Source organism: Nycticebus coucang, chromosome 18, assembly GCF_027406575.1.
Source record: "Nycticebus coucang isolate mNycCou1 chromosome 18, mNycCou1.pri, whole genome shotgun sequence".
Taxonomy (NCBI): domain Eukaryota; kingdom Metazoa; phylum Chordata; class Mammalia; order Primates; family Lorisidae; genus Nycticebus; species Nycticebus coucang.
This window is the reverse complement of record NC_069797.1, coordinates 54,941,943-54,962,172: the sequence shown is the minus strand read 5'-3', so window position 1 is coordinate 54,962,172 and position 20,230 is coordinate 54,941,943. Positions and strand designations below refer to the sequence as shown.

The following is a 20,230-nucleotide window of genomic DNA, read 5'->3' as shown; positions in this document are numbered from 1 at the left end:
CCTGTTATATGGCACATCAGGTCTGTTCAGTCTTGCATTAGAATATCTTACTATGGCGGCACCTGTGGCTCAAAGGGGTAGAGCGCCGGTCCCGTATGCCGTAAGTGGTGGGTTCAAACCCAGCCCCGGCCAAAAAAAAAAAAAAAAAGAATATCTTACTATGGGCCAGACACCTGTAATTCTAGCACTTCAGCTCAAGAGTTCAAGATCAGCCTGAGCAAGAGCAAGAGCAAGATCCCATCTCTACTAAAAATAGAAAAATTAGCTGGATGTGGCAGTGAGCATCTGTATGAGGCCTGACAATTAAGTTTGTGAACTTGGCACCATGCACTGTACAAACAACTCAGAAGGTTTCATAACCTTGGTATATCAGTGTCTCACAGCTGTGTTCATGTGGACATGTGGCAGTGTCTTGCTGAGTGGCATTCATTATTGTTGTGTTTTTTTGTGTGCCACGGTGAGAATGTCAGCTCTTGAATTAGAGCAATGAACAAACATTAAATTTCTTGTTAAACTTGGCAAGATTGGAAGTGAAATCAGGAATAGCTTAGTCTAAGTTTATGGGGATAATTCCATGAAAAAAAAAACGGCAGTGTACAACTAGGTAAAACATTTTTCTGAGAGGAGAGCAAATGTCACTGATGAAGAGAGGTCAGGGTGGCCAGTGACATTTAGAACGGAAAACATTGCAAAGATTCGTTGGATTGTGCACCAGCATTGTTGGCTAACAGTGAGAAGCATAGCAGATCAAGTAAGCACTGATAGAGAAACAGGAAAATCCTAACTGAAAACCTTGGCGTGAGAAGGATGTGGCTCTTGCATCATGCCAGTGCACCAGCTCATGGGGCACTGTCTGTGAGGGAGTTTTTAGCCAGGAAACAAATAACCATATTGGAACACCCTCCCTTCTCACCTGCTCTGACCCCCCAATGACTTTTTTCTTTACCCAAAGATAAAGGAAATATTGAAAGGAAGACATTTTGATGGTATTTAAGACATCTAAGTTAATTCAATGACAGCTCTGATGGCCTTTCCAGAAAAAGAGTTCCAAAATTGCTTTGAAGGGTGGATGAGGCACTGGCATCAGTGAATAGCTTCCCAAGGGGTGTACTTTGAAGGTGACTGTAGGGATATTTACCAATGAGGTATGTAGCACTTTTTCTAGGATGAGTTCTTGAATTTATTTATTTATGTTTTTAGAGACAGAGTCTCACTTTGTCACCCTCGGTAGAGTGCCGTGGCATTACAGCTCACAGCAACTTCCAGTTCTTGGGCTTAGGTGATTCTCTTGCCTTGGCCTCCCAAGTAGCTGGGACTACAGGCGCCTGCCACAACGCCCAGCTATTGTTTTGTTGCAGTTTGGCTGGGGCCGGGTTTGAACCCGCCACCCTAGGTATATAGGGCCGGTGCCCTACTCACTGAGCCACAGGCACCACCCAAGTTCTTGAATTTAATTGTCAGACTTCGTAGTCCCAGCTATTCAGGAAGGTGAGGCAGGAGGTTAATTTCAGCCCAGGAGTTGAGAGCTCTAGTGAGCTCTGATCATGCCACTGCACCCTAGCTTAGGTGACAGAGCAAGACTGTCTCTTGTTTCGTTTTTTTTTTTTTTTGAGACAGAACCTTAAGCTGTGGTCCTGGGTAGAGTGTTGTGGCATCACAGCTCACAGCAACCTCTAACTCCTGGGCTCAAACAATTCTCTTGCCTCCGCCTCCCAAGTAGCTGGGACTACAGGTGCCCGCCACAATGCCCACTATTTTTTGGTTACAGCAGTCATTGTTGTTTGGTGGGCCCAGGCTGTATTCGAACCTACCAGGCCAGGTGTATGTGGCTGGTGCCTTAGCAGCTTGAGACACAGGCGCTGAGCCAGATCCTTTAAACTTTAAAGGATCCTCTCTTTAAAGCCCTTTAAAGTTTAAAGGGCTTTTTACTGGAAGTTTTAATACACCTAGGGGCCCTTCCTTCCCTCTTCCCCCCCTTTTTCTTCTTGAGACAGAGTCATTATGTTGCCCTTGGTAGAGTGCCGTGGCATCACAGCTCACAGCAACCTCAAACTCTTGAGCATGAGTGATTCTCTTGCCTTAGCCTCCCGAGTAGCTGGGACTACAGGCGCCCGCCACACACCCAGCTAGTTTCTTCTGTTTTTAGTAGAGACAGGGTCTTGCTCTTCCTCAGGCTGGTCTCAAACTCCTCAGCTCAAGTGATCCTCCCGCCTCAGACTCCCAGAGTGCTGTGATTACAGGTGTGAGTGCCTAACCTCCCTCAGCCTTTGATGGAGGGTTCTCTCCTAAGAACTCCAGTAACCCTGGCAGCTACTCCCTGGTTTTTACTCCTCTTTGCCCTTAGTCTCAGGGTTTTTAAGAGAAAAATGAATACATAGAAATAAAGGTCAAAAACTTAAAAAAAAAAAAAAAAGAAAAATGAATACATAATTGTTCAATCTTTTGGATATTGGCTTAGTTGTTTATTTATTTATTTATTTATTTTTGTAGAGACAGAGTTTCACTTTATGGTCCTCGGTAGAGTGCCGTGGCCTCACACAGCTCGCAGCAACCTCCAACTCCTGGGCTCAAGCGATTCTCTTGCCTCAGCCTCCCGAGTAGCTGGGACTACAGGCGCCCGCCACAACGCCCGGCTATTTTTTTGGTTGCAGTTTGGCCGGGGCCGGGTTTGAACCCGCCACCCTCGGTATATGGGGCCAGCGCCCTACCAGTTGAGCCACAGGCGCCGCCCCTTAGTTGTTTATTTTTAAAGAAAGAGATGTAAATGTTTCCCTTTGACTCTTTTAGAAACACAAATCAGGACACTGTAAGCAGTGGCACTGGCGATCATGACAGGGGAGAAATGATTGAACTTGTCTCTTCCTAACTCCATATTCGGGAACTCTAAGTGGGTAGCTTGGAATCCTTCAAGGTTCAGGTATTTCTACCACAGAAATTGGCAAGAGCTAAAGTCAGGACTCTTCTCTTCCAATCCCCATCCTCTTGGCACCTTGTAGTCCCAGCTATGCAGGAGGCTGAGGCCAGGAGTTCAAGTCCATGGTACTCTAGAATGATGCCTGTGAATAGCCACTGCACTGCAGCCTGGGCAGCATAGCAAAGTTCCTTCTCTCTAAAAAGAAAAGAAAAGAAAAGAAAAAAGGAACAAAATAAAATAAAAAAGATATGATGGCAAATAAGTTAATTTAGATCCAGGTAACCTCTGATGATGTGAGCTGCACGGTGGCATGGGCAGGTCTGGGTGTCAGGAGATGCTTGGGAGTCAGCACAGACCTCCAGACAGATCGATGCCCATGCCTATGGGCTGAATGAGCCAATGAATATGGCATGTGGTGGTGCTGTACTTTTGCATGAGGTTTCTCACTTAAAAAGATATTTTCCATTTAAAACCCTAGGTAGGCTGGGTAAATTGTACAGTGTTACACAAAATCGTATCAGTCCTTGAGTTAAACTGAGTGAGCCTCAGTTTCCTCTCTCCTGAATGAATGTCAGGACTTTATTTTTTAATTCCCCTGCAGCTTTCAACCTGATATATCTGAGTGTGTGAGGCTGTGGCCCAACACTGTACTCATAAAGCCCACAGCTGGGCAGTACTCACCTGGGGCACCTACCAAGACCACCTGGATCTCGCATCCCACCCACTCTCTCCAGCTGTTTTCCTGAGAAGCAGCAAGTTCCTTGATCTGCCTGGAAGGGAAGGAAGGGACAGAAGAGCAGGAGGAGGGCTGGGCCTCACTGCAAACCATCCAGCTCCAATGCAGCAGTCAGGGAGGGAGGGTGCCTCAGGGCTGGAGCAGTTGTCCTCCCTGGCAGGAAGAGGAAGGCTGAGGCCAAAGTCCTCCCACTGCCTTGCCCCTCCTAGTGAGAACCAGTAGGTATGTGTGTGTAGGTGGGGGGAGATTCTGAGATAAGTGCTCTAGTAGCCCTGGGTGGAGGCGTGGGAAATTCACCCCAATCCCCAATCCTCAGTGAGCACTGAGGTCCCCCACTTCTCATGTCACCTCCCTCTCCAGTGGGAGTGAAAGCAAGAAAAAGTATCTGGAGCAGAAAGACACTGGGGGAGCCAGGTTGGGATGGGGGTAGCACAGGAAGCAGAGCCAACAGCCTGGTCCCTGGGTGCTAAGGAGAGGCCATAAGGGTGAAGGACAAAGATGGCAATGAGACCGGGAGGATGAAGGTGGGGGCACCAGGGTGTCCTTGTGGCCAGCCAGCACTGTGGCTGGCTGCCTCTGTGGGGTCTCCACTCTGCCCACAGCATCCTCCACAATAGGGGGGAGCTTAGGGACCCACTGGAGATTTTCTGACATGAAATATGCATCCTAGAGGGGGGGAGGGGTTGAGATAGGGGGATTGAAAAGAAATGTGCCGGGCGGCGCCTGTGGCTCAGTTGGTAAGGCGCCGGCCCCATATGCCGAGGGTGGCGGGTTCAAGCCCGGCCCCGGCTGAACTGCAACCAAAAAATAGCCGGGCGTTGTGGCGGGCGCCTGTAGTCCCAGCTACTTGGGAGGCTGAGGCAAGAGAATTGCCTTAGGCCCAGGAGTTGGAGGTTGCTGTGAGCTGTGTGATGCCATGGCACTCTACTGAGGGCCATAAAGTGAGACTCTGTCTCTACAAAAAAAAAAAAAAAGAAAAGAAATGTGCCATCCTTCCTTTTCATGTTCAAGTTTATAAACATTGGTTAGGGCATAGTCTGAGGGAAGAAGAGAGGATGAAAATGCCCTAGAGCAGTGATTTTCAACTGGTGTGCTGCGAAAATTTTTAAAGATCATTAATTAAATTATTTTTGAAAGATCTTCAAAGCACAATCTTTTTTTTTTTTTTTTTACTTGTTTTGGATCAATGTAACTTTAAGTGTGCTGTGGAAGTTTAACTGTAGGTTCAAGTGTGCCACGAGATAAAAAAGTTTGAAAACACTGGGTTAAAAATCTCAGCCATAAGAAAAACAACAAAAAAGGAGTTGAGGCTGAGAGGAAAGACAGGTTCACGTGCTTAACGTGGTTCCTTGGACCACATGCTTTATGCACATACGTTGTCTTCCTTAATTCTTAGGACAACCTAAGTGTAGTATAACCAACTCCATTTCTGGATGTGGCTTGCTGAGCTTAAGGTCACACACAGGTGAGAAGGGCAGAGCCTGTCCATGGTCACCCTAAGCCTTGCCTTCCTGTTGCCTTCCTGTGTGGCCACCTTCCTGGTACAGGGCCTCTTGTCCCCCATGCTCTCGTCACTCAGCTCAGAGTGGCGCCTCACCTGTGGGTAACAGGTGGACCCTCCTAGCATCATGTGAGTGGGCAGAGCCAGCATTTCAGGCACAGGGAACAGGGCTGCAGCTTCCTGTTTAGATCCAGGGGACCTTTGCCAGCAACAGTTTTCTTTTCCTTGCATGGGTTGATGTTCACAGTTTCAAATGTTTCAGGTGCCTCCCCCAGGCCCCCCCACCGCCCATTACCCTGCAGCAGGCTGGTCTGGTGTGGTGAGAGGAGAGCACACTTGGGTGCCAGACCAGCTGGGGTTAAGTAGGAGGGAGCAAGTCCAAGATCAAAGATAAATGATGCAGTTCAGCTAAGATATTCTGTTGAACATGGACACTTTTCTAGATTCCCCCTACAGAAGGGGGCATGGGGGAGGGGCACCCAGCAGTTGCATAGGACACTGACTCTCTCATGGATGCCCCTGCTCAGCTCTGCTGACATCTTGGGCTTCTAGTGACAAAAATCCACTTCAAACTAGCTTACACATAAGATGGGAAGGGGGTGGGGGCATTGGGAGATACTAAAATAGTCCAAGAACCAAAATAAGAACTAAGCAACTGGAAAGATGGGGACCTGGGCTGGTCTTGGTACTCCAGGGCCTGGAACGCCACCAATATTTCCTGTTTCTCTCCATGGGGTGGCTTCATTCTTTGGCTTTCCTGGAAGTGTGGCCATTCATGGATTCTGAGCTTGCATCTTAGCTCATTACCAGAGAGCAAAAGCCCTACTGGGTACAGTTGAAAAGTCCCAGGGAAGGTCTCTGATTGGTCTAGCTCACACCAGATACCCAGCCCTGACCCAATCACTGTGTGGACAGGGAGGCAGAATCCTGGAAGGGTGCAGTCCACATATAGGATTGGGCTGGGCACTGTTCCTCCAAAGGGAATGCTGTTTCCAGAAAGAGGAGAGGGTGTTGGGCAGATCAAACACAAAGTGGCCCTTTCCTCTCTTGGGAAACTCCTTTGCAAAGCTCAGCACCTGGCTATCCTTTGGAGTTGCAGGAAACCAACCTGCAGTTTTGGTTTTGGGATAGGCGTGATGGCATAGGGGGAAATATCAGAGTGTCTCTGGTTGCCATTTTAAGATAAGCCTTTTCCTTACAACTTCAGTTTTTTTATCCTAAGGGTGTTGTGGCAGGTGTTTCTGTCTTTCTGCTTCACAGACAAGAAATTGAGGCCCAGATGACTTGCCTATGATTATCCAGCAAGTCATGGGCAGAACTAGAATCAGATCCTGGGTCTCCTGCCTCTGAGGCCCTGTAGGAAGTTTCTGCAGGGACAGAAGTAGGACTCAAGCCCGGCTCCAGGCCCTGAACCATGCTGGAGCCACTATCCAGAAGGAAGAGAAGGGATGTGGTGAGCAACGTGCCAAGGATGGCTTGTCCATCTGCAAGCATTTGCAGAGCTCTCACTGTGGGTCAGGTTCAGGGCCAGACACTCACAGTCTAACATCCCCCACCCTCCAAACAGACCCTCATGGCCACATTGTGTGCTGAGTGCCTGGGAGGAGGCACCTGGTCTGCGTGGGGGAGAGAAGGCCGCTGCGCAGGAGGTGCTGCTCAGAGGAAGAGGCCCTTGAGCTGGATCTGGAAGGGGTGGAAGAATATTGTGTGTCATGGGAACAGCAGCTGTGAAGGCACAGAGGCAAGGAGATGCACAGGACCCCCTGTGTCCCGACCCCGGGAGTAGCCAGGCCTCTGTGCTGAGTAGTTTAACCTGCTGGTACCACAAGCCCTCCTCTCAGGGTCAGCCCCCTGCAGCAGCATCTTCTCAGGTAGGTGGGTCTGCTTCCTGACCTCAGGGGCTGCACACTGCTAACCCGGCTCTACTCTGGAAGGCTCCAGGTAGAGGCCTCAAAGTCCTCTAGCCATGACACGCTCCCCCTGACAGGCTCTACCTGTGTTTCAGAATCTCGGCGAAGGACTATCTTTGAATATCACCGTGTGGAGCTAGACCCCAGCAAAATCACCAGCATGTCAGCTGTGGAGTTCACCGCATTGCCAAGTGAGTAGTGGTTGTTCCCACAAAAGCAGGGGCATTCTACCACCCCGGAAAGAGTTTTGGCATCACGTAGTCCTAGGCCCACCACCACCCCTGTGGGAGATGGCCACCTATCTTTTCTGGTTCTCCAGGAAGGGCAACCCAGGAACTGGACTGGTCTGTGATTTGTCATCATACTTTCCTACAGGTGATGCTGGAGGCCACAGGCAGAGGGTAATGAAGGGATGTAGCAACCAGCCTCCAGGATCCATGGGCTCTGGCCCTCTGTACCCCACTCACCTAGAGTTCAGGACAACTGGGGCCAAGGCCCCACCTCCTGCTGTGGACCCACAGGATCAGGGTCAGATCATTTCCGGGATGCAGTTGGGATAGCGAGGGAGAGTATGGGAAGGAGGACCCTCTCTCCATCTTGGTCTCTTTAGGAGGATTTTAACCCTCTCCCATCTCATAGGACCTTCCCCTGAAGTCAGAGACTGCTCCTGCCTCTGTGGCTAGGACACTTTGCAGGTCACAGCCTCACCCCCAACTCAGTTGCCCTCCATTGAAGCAAGAGGCCTGAGAACCAATACTTCCTCAAGGACAAGCAAGAGCACCTCAAACCCTAGGACATGGATAAAACTGCATTTAAGAGCAAGGACTTCCAAGGGCAGGCCTAACTGCTCAGGTGGAAGCAGTGAAGTGTTCTGGGAATGCATTTCTGGGACATTGTACATTGAAGGCACTTCTCACCTCTCCAGTGAATTTCAAGAGCATTTAATAGCATTCAAGACATCTGAAATGTAGATGAGAAAGAAAGGTCAGAAGTATTATGAATCCCCCATAAGGCTTCCATGGGTTTTTCTGCAGCCAGTTTGGCCAGAGCCTTTTTTTTTTTTTTTTGGTGTGTGTGTTTTTTTTTTTGGCTGGGGCTGGGTTTGAACCTGCCACCTCCGGCATATGGGACCGGCGCCCTACTCACTGAGCCGCAAGTGCCGCCCGGCCAGAGCCTTTTAAGAGGCCTCCAGAGTCACTAGCCAAGGTCACTAGCCTAGCCAAGGCTAGGCTCCCATGTGGGTGCCCTGTGGGTGCAGCTGGTGGTAGAGGGGCAGTGCTCTCAAGCCTGTGATCCGAGCCCCCTGGGTAGCCAGTTAGCTTTGTCCTGAGAAAGCCCCCTGCATGTCTGCTTCTGCTTTACCATTCGTGTGCTGGGATGACTTATCCAAGTTCCTTCCAGAGAGTGGGAGGCTTATCTCCAAACCTTCATACTCCAAGGCTAGTCCCTTTGGCCCATCTTGTAGGAGAAAACCATGAAAAAGTGGCCTGGGGTGAGGGTGGGAGCAGGGGCAGAGGGAACCCACAGTGGGACCTCCAGGCCAAGAGCTCTAGCTCTGGGCTCAGACAGACCTTGGTTCAAATCTAGATCTGAAAAGTATCTCTATAGCAGTTCAACGAACTACATGCTGGGCACCATTACAGACCCCTGGTCACGCAGGGAACAAAACTGCTTATTTCCCTGCTTGTTTCTTTCTTGGGGGTGGGGGGGTGGGTTTGAACCCACTACCTCTGGCATATGGGACCGGTGCCCTACTCCTTTGAGCTACAGGTGCTGCCTCCCTGCTTCTTTCTTTCTTTCTTTCTTTCTTTCTTTCTTTCTTTCTTTCTTTCTTTCTTTCTTTCTTTCTTTCTTTCTTTCTTTCTTTCTTTCTTTCTTTCTTTTTCTTTCTTTTTTATTAAATCATAGCTGTGTACATTAATGCGATCGTGGGGCACCATACACTGGTTTTATAGACCATTTGACATATTTTCATCACACTGGTTCCCTGCTTATTTCTTGCATGTGGCTTCCCATTCATCTTCAGGGGCCCTCAGCGCCATGGCAAACAAATGGACACAATGCCACCACCACCAGTGCCTCCCAGGCTGACTGAAGGTGGCCATACTGTGCCCACATAGCCTCTCTCCTACTCGCCAAGGGCCGGTCCTGTCTTGTTGGGGCTCCGTGTAATGCAAATTGGCTCCCTAATTAACAGATTGTGGTACAGGCGCATGAAAACTCACATCATGAAGAAATACATGTAATAGTATTCATTGAATGAGTGGCCTTTTTTTGTGTTTCCCTGTCACTTGCTGTCAAGGTGTTCTGTTGGGCTGCTTATTGAGATGAGCCCTTCAATTGCACATAGGTATTCTAGGTGAGCTCCCATGTCCCTTTGCAATAAAAAGCATGAGTTTTGTGGCAACTACTTGCCTCTGAAACTTTTCTGGTTCACTTACTCAAGTAGCAGTGAATTGCAAGTGCATAGCTCTTAAATGCAGCCCCCACGCCTCCTGCTCTCACTGCTCATCTGCAAGAGGGTCATGCTGGGGCTGCACCCTTCTGGCTCTGCACAGGGATCCCTCTGCCTGGCCTCCACCTCCTCTGGGAGAGCTCAGTCCCTTCTTTTTTTCAGTTTCTACACAAATGTCCTCTCCTTGAAGAGGCCTTCCTTAACTTCCCTAAATAAAACTGAGCCCCACTCTCATGCTGCCTCCCTGCCCCAGTCCCCTGTTCTCATGGCCCTTCTTGACACAGGAAACCCTTGTGTTGATTTTTGTGTCTGTTCTGTCATCAGCTCACTGGACTGCAGCCTCCACACAAGCAGTGCTTCTGTCTTTTCCTGCTTACCTGTGTGTCTCCAGCACTCAGGATAATGCCTGGCCCTTGGTGGGTGCTCAAGAAATATTAATTGGGCCAGGTGTGGTGACTCATGCCTATAATCCTAGCTCTCGGGGAGGCCAAGGCAGGTGGATCCCTTGAGCTCAGGAGTTCGAGACCAGCCTGAGCAAGAGGGAGACCCTGGCTCTACTAAAAATAGAAAAACTAGGGCAGCGCCTGTGGCTCAAGGAGTAGGCGCCAGTCCCATATGCCGGAGGTGGCGGGTTCAAACCCAGCCCCGGCCAAAAACCACAAAAAAAAAAAAAAAAATAGAAAAACTAGCCAGGGTATTGTGGTAGGCACCTATAGTCCCTAGCTACTTGGGAGGTTAAGGCGAGAGGATCTCTTGAACCCAAGCGTTTTGAGGTTGCTGTGAGCTATGACAACATGGCACTCTACCCAGGGTGATAGATTGAGACTCTGTCTTAAGGGAAGGGGAAGGGGAAAGAAATGAAAGGAAAGAAGAAAGGAAAAGAAAAGAGAAAAGAAATATTTGTTGAATAAATGAATGAATGAATGAATGAATTAGTGTATAAGTAAGTGAATGAATACCTCACAGGTTTATTGAGAGGAATGAATAAGTCAGTGGTAATAACAAACAGCATTTTTTGGGCACTCCTCCTGAGGCCAGCACTGAGAGATCCCCTCTCTGGGTATTATTTCATTTCATCCTCACAGCAAGTCCACCAAGAAGGTGGCATCATGCTCCCTGTTTTACAAATGAGGTAACCAAGGCAACAAGAGGTTAAGTAACTTCCCTAGTAGGACTTCAGTCTAGATGACTCAAGGTGATGGCACAGTCCCCACAGCAGCTCCCTTCCAAGAGGAGGTCCAGAAGGAAGGAACAGAACTGCCTGAACCTGGTTAGCCTCACAGATTTAGTGCTCAGTGTCCTAGGAGGAGGCCAGAGAGGAGCTGGAGAGAGGCCAGATGGGACTCTGATGGCAGTGAGGGCCCCCAGCTAGCTGTGGATAGGAGACAAACACAGCATCTTTTTTTTTTTAGAGACTGGGTCTCCCTCTGTCACCCAGGCTGGAGTGCAGTGGCACAATCATAGCTGACTGCAACCTGTAACTCCTAGGCTCAAGCAATCTTCCTGTCTCAGCCTCCCGAGTATCTGAGACTACAGGTGCCCACCACAACACTTGGCTAATTTTGTATTTTTTATAGAGATTGGTCTCACTATATTGCCCAGACTGATCTTGAACATGTAGCCTCAAACAGTCCTCTCACTTTGGCCTCCAAAGCGCTAAGATTATAAGCATGAGTCCCTGCACTTAGCCTCAGAGCATCTTTAAAAAAAAAATAGGGCGGCGCCTGTGGCTCAGTTGGTAAGGCGCCGGCCCCATATACCAAGGGTGGCAGGTTCAGACCCGGCCCCGGCCAAACTGCAACCAAAAAATAGCCGGGCGTTGTGGCGGGCGCCTGTAGTCCCAGCTACTCGGGAGGCTGAGGCAAGAGAATCGCTTAACCCCAGGAGTTGGAGGTTGCTGTGAGCCGTGTGAGGCCACCGCACTCTACCGAGGGCCATAAAGTGAGACTCTGTCTCTACAAAAAAAAAAAAAAAAACTTCTATTGCATATATTTCAATTATACAACACGATGTTATGAAATACATGTACATGGAAAAAATGTTATCATAATGAAGCTAATTAATACATCCATCATCTCATGGTTATCCATTTTCTTTTGTTTTTGTAGCAAAAGCAGATGAAATCTACTCATTTAGCATCAACCCCAAACACAATACAATTTAATTAGCTGTAGTCTTCCTGTCAAACATTAGATCTCTCCTATGTATCTGCTACTTTGTATCCTCTGATGTTTAAAAAAAATCCTTCTGGATTTTGTGGCTGTGGGACATATGCCTGGAAGTATGATTTCCCCAACTAGATGAGATCTCTTTGTATACATGTGTGATTATCCTGCATAGACCTCATGGCAATTATAATTCTGTAGTTATTTTTATTTGATTATCTGCTTAGCGTCTGTCTCCCTATATGACTGTAAGCTCCAAGAAGACAGGGACTAGGTGTCACTGCTGAATCCATAGCCTCGGTTCAGGGCCTGGCCCCCTAATAATGGGAGGAAGGGAGGGAAGTTAAGAAAGAAAGAAGTTAGGCTGAACTCAAGTGAGGGCGGCGTTAATGACCTCAAGTGTCCCTGCTGAGTCAGGGACTCCATAGTTCTGTGAACACCCACTATTAGGGAGTGGCACCTTCAGAGCCCCTGGAGAGGTCCTGGTGCCGAGTGGTCACTGCCTTCTCTCTTATAGCCTGCCTGCAGCATCAGAGTTGCGACGCCTGCATGTCCTCGGACCTGACCTTCAACTGTAGCTGGTGCCATGTCCTCCAGAGGTTGGTGCCCAGCAATACCTGCTGATTCCCAGACTGTGGAGGAGGGACAGAGGGTGGCATGGCCCAGCTCCTGGCCTCAGGCCTCACCGCCCACAGTCCACCAGTGTGAGGGTATCTCTGGCTAGTGCCACTCTGACCCTTAGGACAAGAGTGTCTCAGAAGTGAGTTTTCCCTGAGGCTTGTGGCTGATGTGGTGTTTGTGTGGCAGGGTGTGTAGCCTGTGGTGATGCTAGGTTTCTGGAACACCACATTGGGGTCCAGCTGCTACAGCTCCTTCCCCCGACCCAGGGAGGATTGGTTCATCCTAGAATAGGGCTTGTCACAAAGTGACCCACAGCTGTGGGCATCCCATACTGAGGACTCTTATCAAACATGCAGAGTCCTGGGACCCACTCACACCTTCTGCATTAGGCTTTCCAGGAGAGAGCCCAGGAAGCTGCATTTTAACATAGTGCCTCATCTGCAAACCAGTACGAAAACTGTCAGCTCAGAGACAGGACATAATCCAAGGCCCCAGGAACCCCAGACAGTACCTCAGATCTTTCTTAGACTACGACAGAATTTCCTGAAAACCAGGGGTATGAACATTGCAGGCATCCGTGGAAAGTTGGGGAAGGCTACAAAGCTATGTTTGCTTGGCTTTAGAAGCTCAGAAAATTCCGAGTAGGATTCAGTTTCAGGGATAAAGTTCTTAAATCTAACTCATCTCCCACTCCTTATTCTAAAATCATTTCCTTACAGATTCAACTCAGGCTTCAAGCTTTGTTCCCTGTCCAAGATAATAAACAGCAGAGTGGGGTGGGGGGGGAGAAAAAAGGATTTCTTTGGAGTCTAGGGCTCTCATGAGAGTGGGAAGCCCTGTGAACTTCAAGAGTCTTTAAGGCAATCTTGAAAATGGCAAAATTATTGTCTCCGAGTTTCCATCCAGCTGCTATGCAACTGTCAGCATTTCCTTTGCTCCTTTCCAATATCTTGGTGCAGAAGTGGAAGCTCTCACCTTTACAGGCCGGCTGCCGGGCTCACAGGGCCTGGCTCCGGGCTGGAAGGTGACCGGGTGGTGCTCCTTGGGCCTGTCAGGTGTTCTTTCCACCAGCTATCCTTTTATTCACTCTCTTAGGAGCCTCAGTTTGTTTACCATGTATAATGGGCCAGGGTCATATGATTCAGGGAGATGTGAGTGAGGAACACATCTTTATTTGTTAGGAATACCTAACAACCGGTTTATGAAGCATTTAGGGTTCTTGACATAAAATTAGAGAGCCCAGAAAAAAATACACAGGGTGGAGAGTCCAGGTTGGTTCTTCTGGAGTGGAGCTTTGCAGAGTAATCTCCAGACTGTGAGGTGCTAGAATCACCTGGAAGGCTTATAAAAATGCAGATTCCTGGGTCCTGCACCAACTGGCTAAATATAATCCTCTGGGACCATGATCCCGGGAATCTGATTTTTGAAGTGGTCCATCTTGTGCACTTTCAAATTTGAGAACCATCGTCTCAGTGATAGGGAGATGACCTCAGATGAGCCCTGAGATTTGGGGCTCACTGCCACCGCATGACTCAGCCTCCAACAAGAGCTGAGCCATGAGAACTGCAAAATGGGTCAGATGAAAGCAAAACCCTTGCATTGACACAGCCCTCATCAGAAGCACACTCCCAAACTCAGAGACCATGGCAGTTTAATGAGGGCTGGGCCTGCCTCAACATTAAGAGGTTGGTCAGGTTGGGGGAAGGGCAGGCCCTCTGCTTGTGGGCTCTGCCTTTTTTGTGGTTATGTCAACAAAGAGAAACAGAGCACAGCACAGAGAAACCCCACCAGAGTGCAAGGCTGATGTGGGCTGGAAACCCATCCCATCCCCAGATGCCCCATGGGCCTGAGCTCACTCCACAGCATGCCCCTCCTTGCTGGCTTTCTGGAGCCTCAACTCCAACTGAGAGCTGACCCACAGTCCCCAAAAAGCCAGAGGGTGAGGGCTGATGCAGTAGGGCCAGCTCACATGGTCTCTCCCACCAACATCTGCTGTCAATCTCCACGTGGCTCTCTGTTCCCCTCCCCTCCACACACTTGGCCTTCTTAGCCTCCCAGGATTTGCCCTCCCTTCTCTGGGGCCAGATCTAATTTAGACAGTTTCACCTACAATATCCGCTGTCTTCCCTTCATCCTACCTTGCTCCAACCCCATGGCTCACTCTGGAGCCTACGGGTAACTAAAGCTCGGGCTGCCCAAGCTCCCCAAGACCACTAGGCAGGTGTCTTGACCTTACTGGTGCAGAGCTAACTTGCCAAGAATTCTTTCTCAGCACTAGTGGCTTGGAATGTCATTTTTCCAGTGCTGATGCCTCTGAGCTGGAGCCAGGCTTGGTGGATTCTCCAGCACCAAAGAGTGAAGAATGGAAATGTGTGCACAACGTGTGAGAACATTCTTTGGTTTGTGTGCAGGCCCCACCCCTTCCTGGGGGAGTTCTCAGTGTCTTCCAGCCCAGCTGGGCTGCTCAGTGTCCTCTCTGGAGATCTTTTCCATCCAGTTCTTAATCTCTCCCAGCCTCTGCCCTTGAATGATTACACACAGCATCTGCTGACACCTACCTTTAGCCCAGACTCTCCTTCCCAAGTTTTGGCCCCCCAACAATGATGGGGATGGCAGGCATGGTGGCTCATGCCTATAATCCTAACACTCTGGGAGGCCAAGGTGGGTGGATTGCCTGAGCTCAGAGGTTTGAGACCAATCTGTGCAAGAGCAAGGCTCATTTCTACTAAAAATAGAAACACTAGCTGGGCATCATGGCGGGTGCCCGTAGTCCCAGATACTCAGGAGGCTGAAGCAAGAGGATATCTTGAGCCCAAGAGTTTAAGGTTGCTGTGAGCTATGATGATGCCACGGCACTCTATCCAAGGTGACAAAAGTGAGGCTCTGTTTCAAAAAGCCCCCCAAACTACAATGGGGAGATCTGTGAGTGAGCCAGCCTTTCTCCAGATTGAGAACGTGTGTAAATGTCCTGGGTTCTCAGCAATCTCGTAGCAGCACAGAGTCAAGGGGACCTTCAGATCATTAGAGGTCACACAGCTCTGCTAGCCCCTACCCACACGCATGGGCAGATGTGGCCTTGGTCCTGGGAACTGGCTCAGGAGGGTGGGGACGCCACAAATACCTTTCCCTCCTTCTGGGGAAGGCACAGAGGAGGCCAGCAGGGCTGACTCCTGTCCTATAGCTTCCTGAGGTCAAGACACCTGCCTAGTGGTCTCGGGAGCTTGGTCTGCCCAGCGCTGGGAGCTCAGTCCCTCTACACATTGTCGGAACAGAGCTGTTGCCAAATGGGGGGAGTGAAAGGGGAGGACTTCTCTGTGAATCCTGTCATATCTCTCACCTTTTGGTCCTCCTGCAGATGCTCCAGTGGCTTTGACCGCTACCGGCAGGAGTGGCTGGCCTACGGCTGTGCCCAGGAGGTAAGAGGCATAAGTAATCTGCTGTAGCTCCTTTGATAGATGGAGAGGACAGGGCGGCTGCTGGTAGGCCCTCGTCCTGGCAGCTTTTCTCAAGATGTCCTTAGCCCCTGGTGATATCTTCCCCTGCATCTGAGGTTTGTTTGCCAGACTGCTGTGCACTACTTTGGAAGGTTTAGAGAGCTCTGTGAGTCCCTGAGACAAGCACTTATGATGACCTGGCCTTGAGTGGGCAGCCCTCAGAAAACTTTCTTCCATGCAGAGGGTATGCTGGACATGGCCTTAGCCACGCTGGATCCCCTGGGAGACTGCACTTGGTGACATTAATGAAGCACTGAGTACACTTGCCCTTGAGGGAGGCAGTCATTCTGGGAGCAAGGAGGGTTGCTCTAGGCACTTCCCATTTAAAATCTCATACAGGTTTCTTCTCACTGCTAAAATTTTCCAGAGCACTGGACACTTTGATTCTGCACTTTGATGATGATTCTGCATCATCCTAAGTCCCACCCCTTGTCCGTTTTCCTCCTTCCCTCCCTCCCTCTGTCTCTTCTTGTAATGTCAGCACACTCCACGTGCCAAGCATTCGCAGTGGGCTGCCGTACCCTTGTTCTTACTTATTATAACCCCCAAAGTGGGGCCAGTGTACCCACTGATCAGAGGGGAAAATTGGAGCTCAGAGAAGTTTAGTGACTTGGCCTGCATCTCATAGCTAGAAGATTCTGAGCCCAGCATTAAATGTCAACTCCCCAGACCCCACTGTCCCATACTTACCATCATCTGTTTTATTAATCTGGCTCTGAGTGAGCTATCTTTTTCTGGCCTTAAAAAAAGAAATCTTGCCTAGCAGCCCACTCCTTATGTTGGCTGTTAGTGAATGTTCAGATTTGCTCTATTTGTTTAAGATTGACATCTCAGCTCCTTCCTTAAGGAAGGATTTGAAGCAGCTGACAGATAAATTGCCCTGAAAAATAAGACACTTTCACGATAGGGTGGAAAGTGTGGCACAGCTCTGTCCAGGGCAGCGGTACCAAGGTCTCTCTTGCAGATTGAGGGGAAGACATGCGAGGACTTCCAGGATGAGGACCACTACTCAGCCTCCCCTGACAGCTCCCTCAGCCCCTTTGATGAAGACCTCACCACCACCACCACGCCTTCCTCCCTCATCATTGACAGCTTGACCACGGAAGGTGAGGCCTGAGCCCAGATATGAGGTGGGGGAGGCCATGGGGAAGAGCCTCTGCTCTGGGCACTTGCTATCCTTAACAGGGACAATCTCATGGGACAGGAATTGCCCCACCCAGGTACCGAGGAGGGACCACCAGAAGCTCACACCGTTTAGGTCACTTGCTGGTAAAAAGCAGAGTCCAGTTTAGGACAAGTGGACTCTACTCCTGACTCTCACCACAGAGCTAGCCTGCATCAGGGCTGAGAGAATTCACTGTAGAGAGGGGAAAAATTAATATTCCAGCCCAGAGCCAAGTATTGTGTATATAACACATCTCAGTTAATCTTAACAGTAATCCTGGGGCCGGCACGGTGGCTCATGCCTGTAAATCCTAGCACTCTGGAAGCCCTAGGCAGGTGGATTACTGCAGGTCACAAGCTCAAGACCAGCCTGAGCAAGGCTGGAGAGACCATCCTGTCTCTAAAAAATAGCTGAGCGTTGTGGTGGGCACCTATAGTCCCAGCTACATAGGAGGCTGAGACAAGAGGATCACTTGAGAGCAAGAGTTTGAGATTGCTGTGAGCTATGACGCCATGGCACTCTACCAAGGGTGACTGAGTGAGACTCTGTCTAAAAAAGTATCTTTACAGAACCTGAGCGATCTTATCACCCCTGCAGCAGGTGTGAACTCGATGCACACACTGAGACATTAGAGAAAGATGCTTGATTTGTCTATAACTTTATTTTACTTCTGACTCTCAGGCTCTGCTTGGCTGGAATGGTGAGGAATTGCACCTCAGATTGGCACTTAGCTCCCTGCTCCTGTGGCCTTGTGCTGACAGGGGGTCTCAGTGGTGCCACAGCATCCTCCATCTTTGGGTTGTTGCTGATCTGCCTTGCTCCTTCAGGCCTGGCTGTCCACAGGGGCTTCCTTGACACCTCAAGGCTTGGGTGTCCGGGTTGAAGCTGCCAGAGGTCCACTCACCTGGAAGCCCTGTGCAGCCCTCTCCGGTTTTAGGGTTCTTAAATCTCTTCCCTTTCTCTGGCCCCCTTCTAGAATTCTTCAGCTATCTCTGAGAAATTCCTCTCTTACCCTTTTCTAATACTGCATCTAGGTTTGAAAGATTGAAAGGCTAGCCGGGCATTGTGGCGGGCGCCTGTAGTCCCAGCTGCTCGGGAGGCTGAGGCAAGAGAATCGCGTAAGCGCAAGAGTTAAGAGGTTGCTGTGAGCCGTGTGACGCCACGGCACTCTACCCGAGGGCGGTACAGTGAGACTCTGTCTCTACAAAAAAAAAAAAAAAAAGAAAGATTGAAAGGCTTATAGCTTCCCCTAAGCTTGAAAAGAATAATGGAAAGAAGGAAAGGAGAGATGAAAAAAGTTAATGTGTTGTTATTATTGTTTTAAAACAGTCTCACTTTGTCACCCTGGGTAGAGTGCCGTGGCATCATAGCTCACAGCAACCTCAAACTCTTGGGCTCAAGCGATCCTTACACATCAGCCGCTCAAATAGGTGGGATTACTGGTGCCCACCACAATACCCAGCTATTTTTAGAGGCCAGGTGTCTCACTCTTACTCAGGCTGGAGAAATTAATATTTTAAAACATAATTCAGACACAGACATTTTTTAATAGATAATGAAGCAGGCTCGTAAGGTACAAAGCAGGTTCCTCAGGGTTACATGAAGGGTAAGTGGTGGAATGTTCTTTCCACAGTGTTCCCTGCCTTTCTAAACATCACGTAGAGAACATGGACCTGGCCAGAAGGCTTTCACAGAGGGGAATGAACTAATGCCAGAAAGAACTTGCATTTGGGGAGGCTGACCATTTGCCCTGTAGGGTGCTAAAGCAGCATACCGTTTAATATTCAGTCCTCCTGCCTGTTGATACTATTATGTCCCTACTTTATAGAGGAGAGGCTAAGGCCTGTAGAGGCTGATGACTTGCCCAGCGTCACACAGCCAGGAAAAGATAAGACTCAGGTCTCTTATCTCTTATCTCAGGCGGGGCATGGTGGCTCACCCCTGTAATCCCGCACTCTGGGAGGTAGAGGCAGGTGGATTGCTTGAGCTTACAGGTTTGAGACCAGCCTTGGCCAGAGTGAGACCTCGTCTCTAAAAATAGCCAGGCTTGTGGCAGGCACCTGTAGTCCCAGCTACTTGGAGGTTGAGGCAAGAGACTCATGTGAGCACAAGAATTTGAGGTTGCTGTGAGCTAGGACACCACAGGACTTTACCAAGAACGACAAAGTGAGACTCTGCTTCAAGAGGACTCAGGTCTCATCTGAGTCCAAAAGCAGTGATCTTCCTCCTTGACTTCACTGCCTTTCTTAGTGCTGAATGAAATGGAAAAGGGTCTGTGTGGATTCGGGGGCAGGGCATAATAGCAAAGGGTGAGCAAGTGAGGCAGGTTCCCATGGCTCCCGTTACTCTGAAGTTACCGGGGAATGACAAGGAGCTGGTTAAGACAGCAGGTACTGAGAGCAAAGCACATGCTGGTGCTGCAGGGGGTTAATTAAAAAGAGGCAGAGAGTAACCTTGCCCTTGGGGAGTTAACAACCAAGTTCGGGGGTGACCCTCTAGTCAAAGGAAACTCCACTTAGAAGGAAGCATGCCCTGGTCAGTCACCGTTAGTTAACCCGTGTGCTTATAAAGGGCACGTTCTGAGCCCAGAGCTGGGCCTGGGGATGCAGACGCCTCCTTCTCCACTTAGACGGTTTAGCCACAGGGTGTCAGAGGGCAGAAGGGCAGCTGTGCTTGTAACTGTCATATTTAGATTGGTTTGCTTGAAGTGCACAGCAAGCCAATTCTCCAAACCACCAGCTCGCAGCAGAGAAAGGGGTTTCTCACAAGACCACAAATAAGGAGATAGGAGGAAACCTTAATGAGTTTGGGGACAGGGATATTCAGGGGTTTGGAGTGAGTCTGTCGAGTTCATTGACTAGAAGAAGAGTGCAGGGTGAAGCTGTGGGCCTGGGAGATAGAGAAATTGCCTTCTCCTGCTGCTTTCGTTCTCTGGGGTGGGGTGGGGGGGTCTTCAAACTGGTTGGCATCAGCTGTTCTGATGTAATTCAGGACCTTACAAACATCTTTTTTTTTTTTTTTTTTTTTTGTAGAGACAGAGTCTCACTTTCTGGCCCTCTGTAGAGTGCCGTGGCCTCACACAGCTCACAGCAACCTCCAACTCCTGGGCTTAAGCGATTCTCTTGCCTCAGCCTCCCGAGCAGCTGGGACTACAGGCGCCCACCACAACGCCCGGCTATTTTTTGGTTGCAGTTTGGCCGGGGCTGGGTTTGAACCCGCCACCCTTGGTATATGGGGCCGGCGCCCTACCGACTGAGCCACAGGCGCCA

The 20,230-nt window shown here is 49.5% G+C and overlaps 1 protein-coding gene across 5 annotated transcripts in view; it reads left to right on the top strand.

Moving 5' to 3' along the window:
- PLXDC1 (plexin domain containing 1) overlaps window positions 1-20,230 on the top strand; it is a 103,210-nt gene that overhangs the window by 44,456 nt on the left and 38,524 nt on the right. For all 5 annotated transcript variants that reach the window (XM_053569435.1, XM_053569433.1, XM_053569434.1 and 2 more), the window contains 4 exons: window positions 7,157-7,252; window positions 12,199-12,280; window positions 15,658-15,718; window positions 16,761-16,902. In XM_053569435.1, the coding sequence (XP_053425410.1) occupies window positions 7,157-7,252; window positions 12,199-12,280; window positions 15,658-15,718; window positions 16,761-16,902 (381 nt within the window). The remainder of the gene's footprint in view (window positions 1-7,156; window positions 7,253-12,198; window positions 12,281-15,657; window positions 15,719-16,760; window positions 16,903-20,230) is intronic.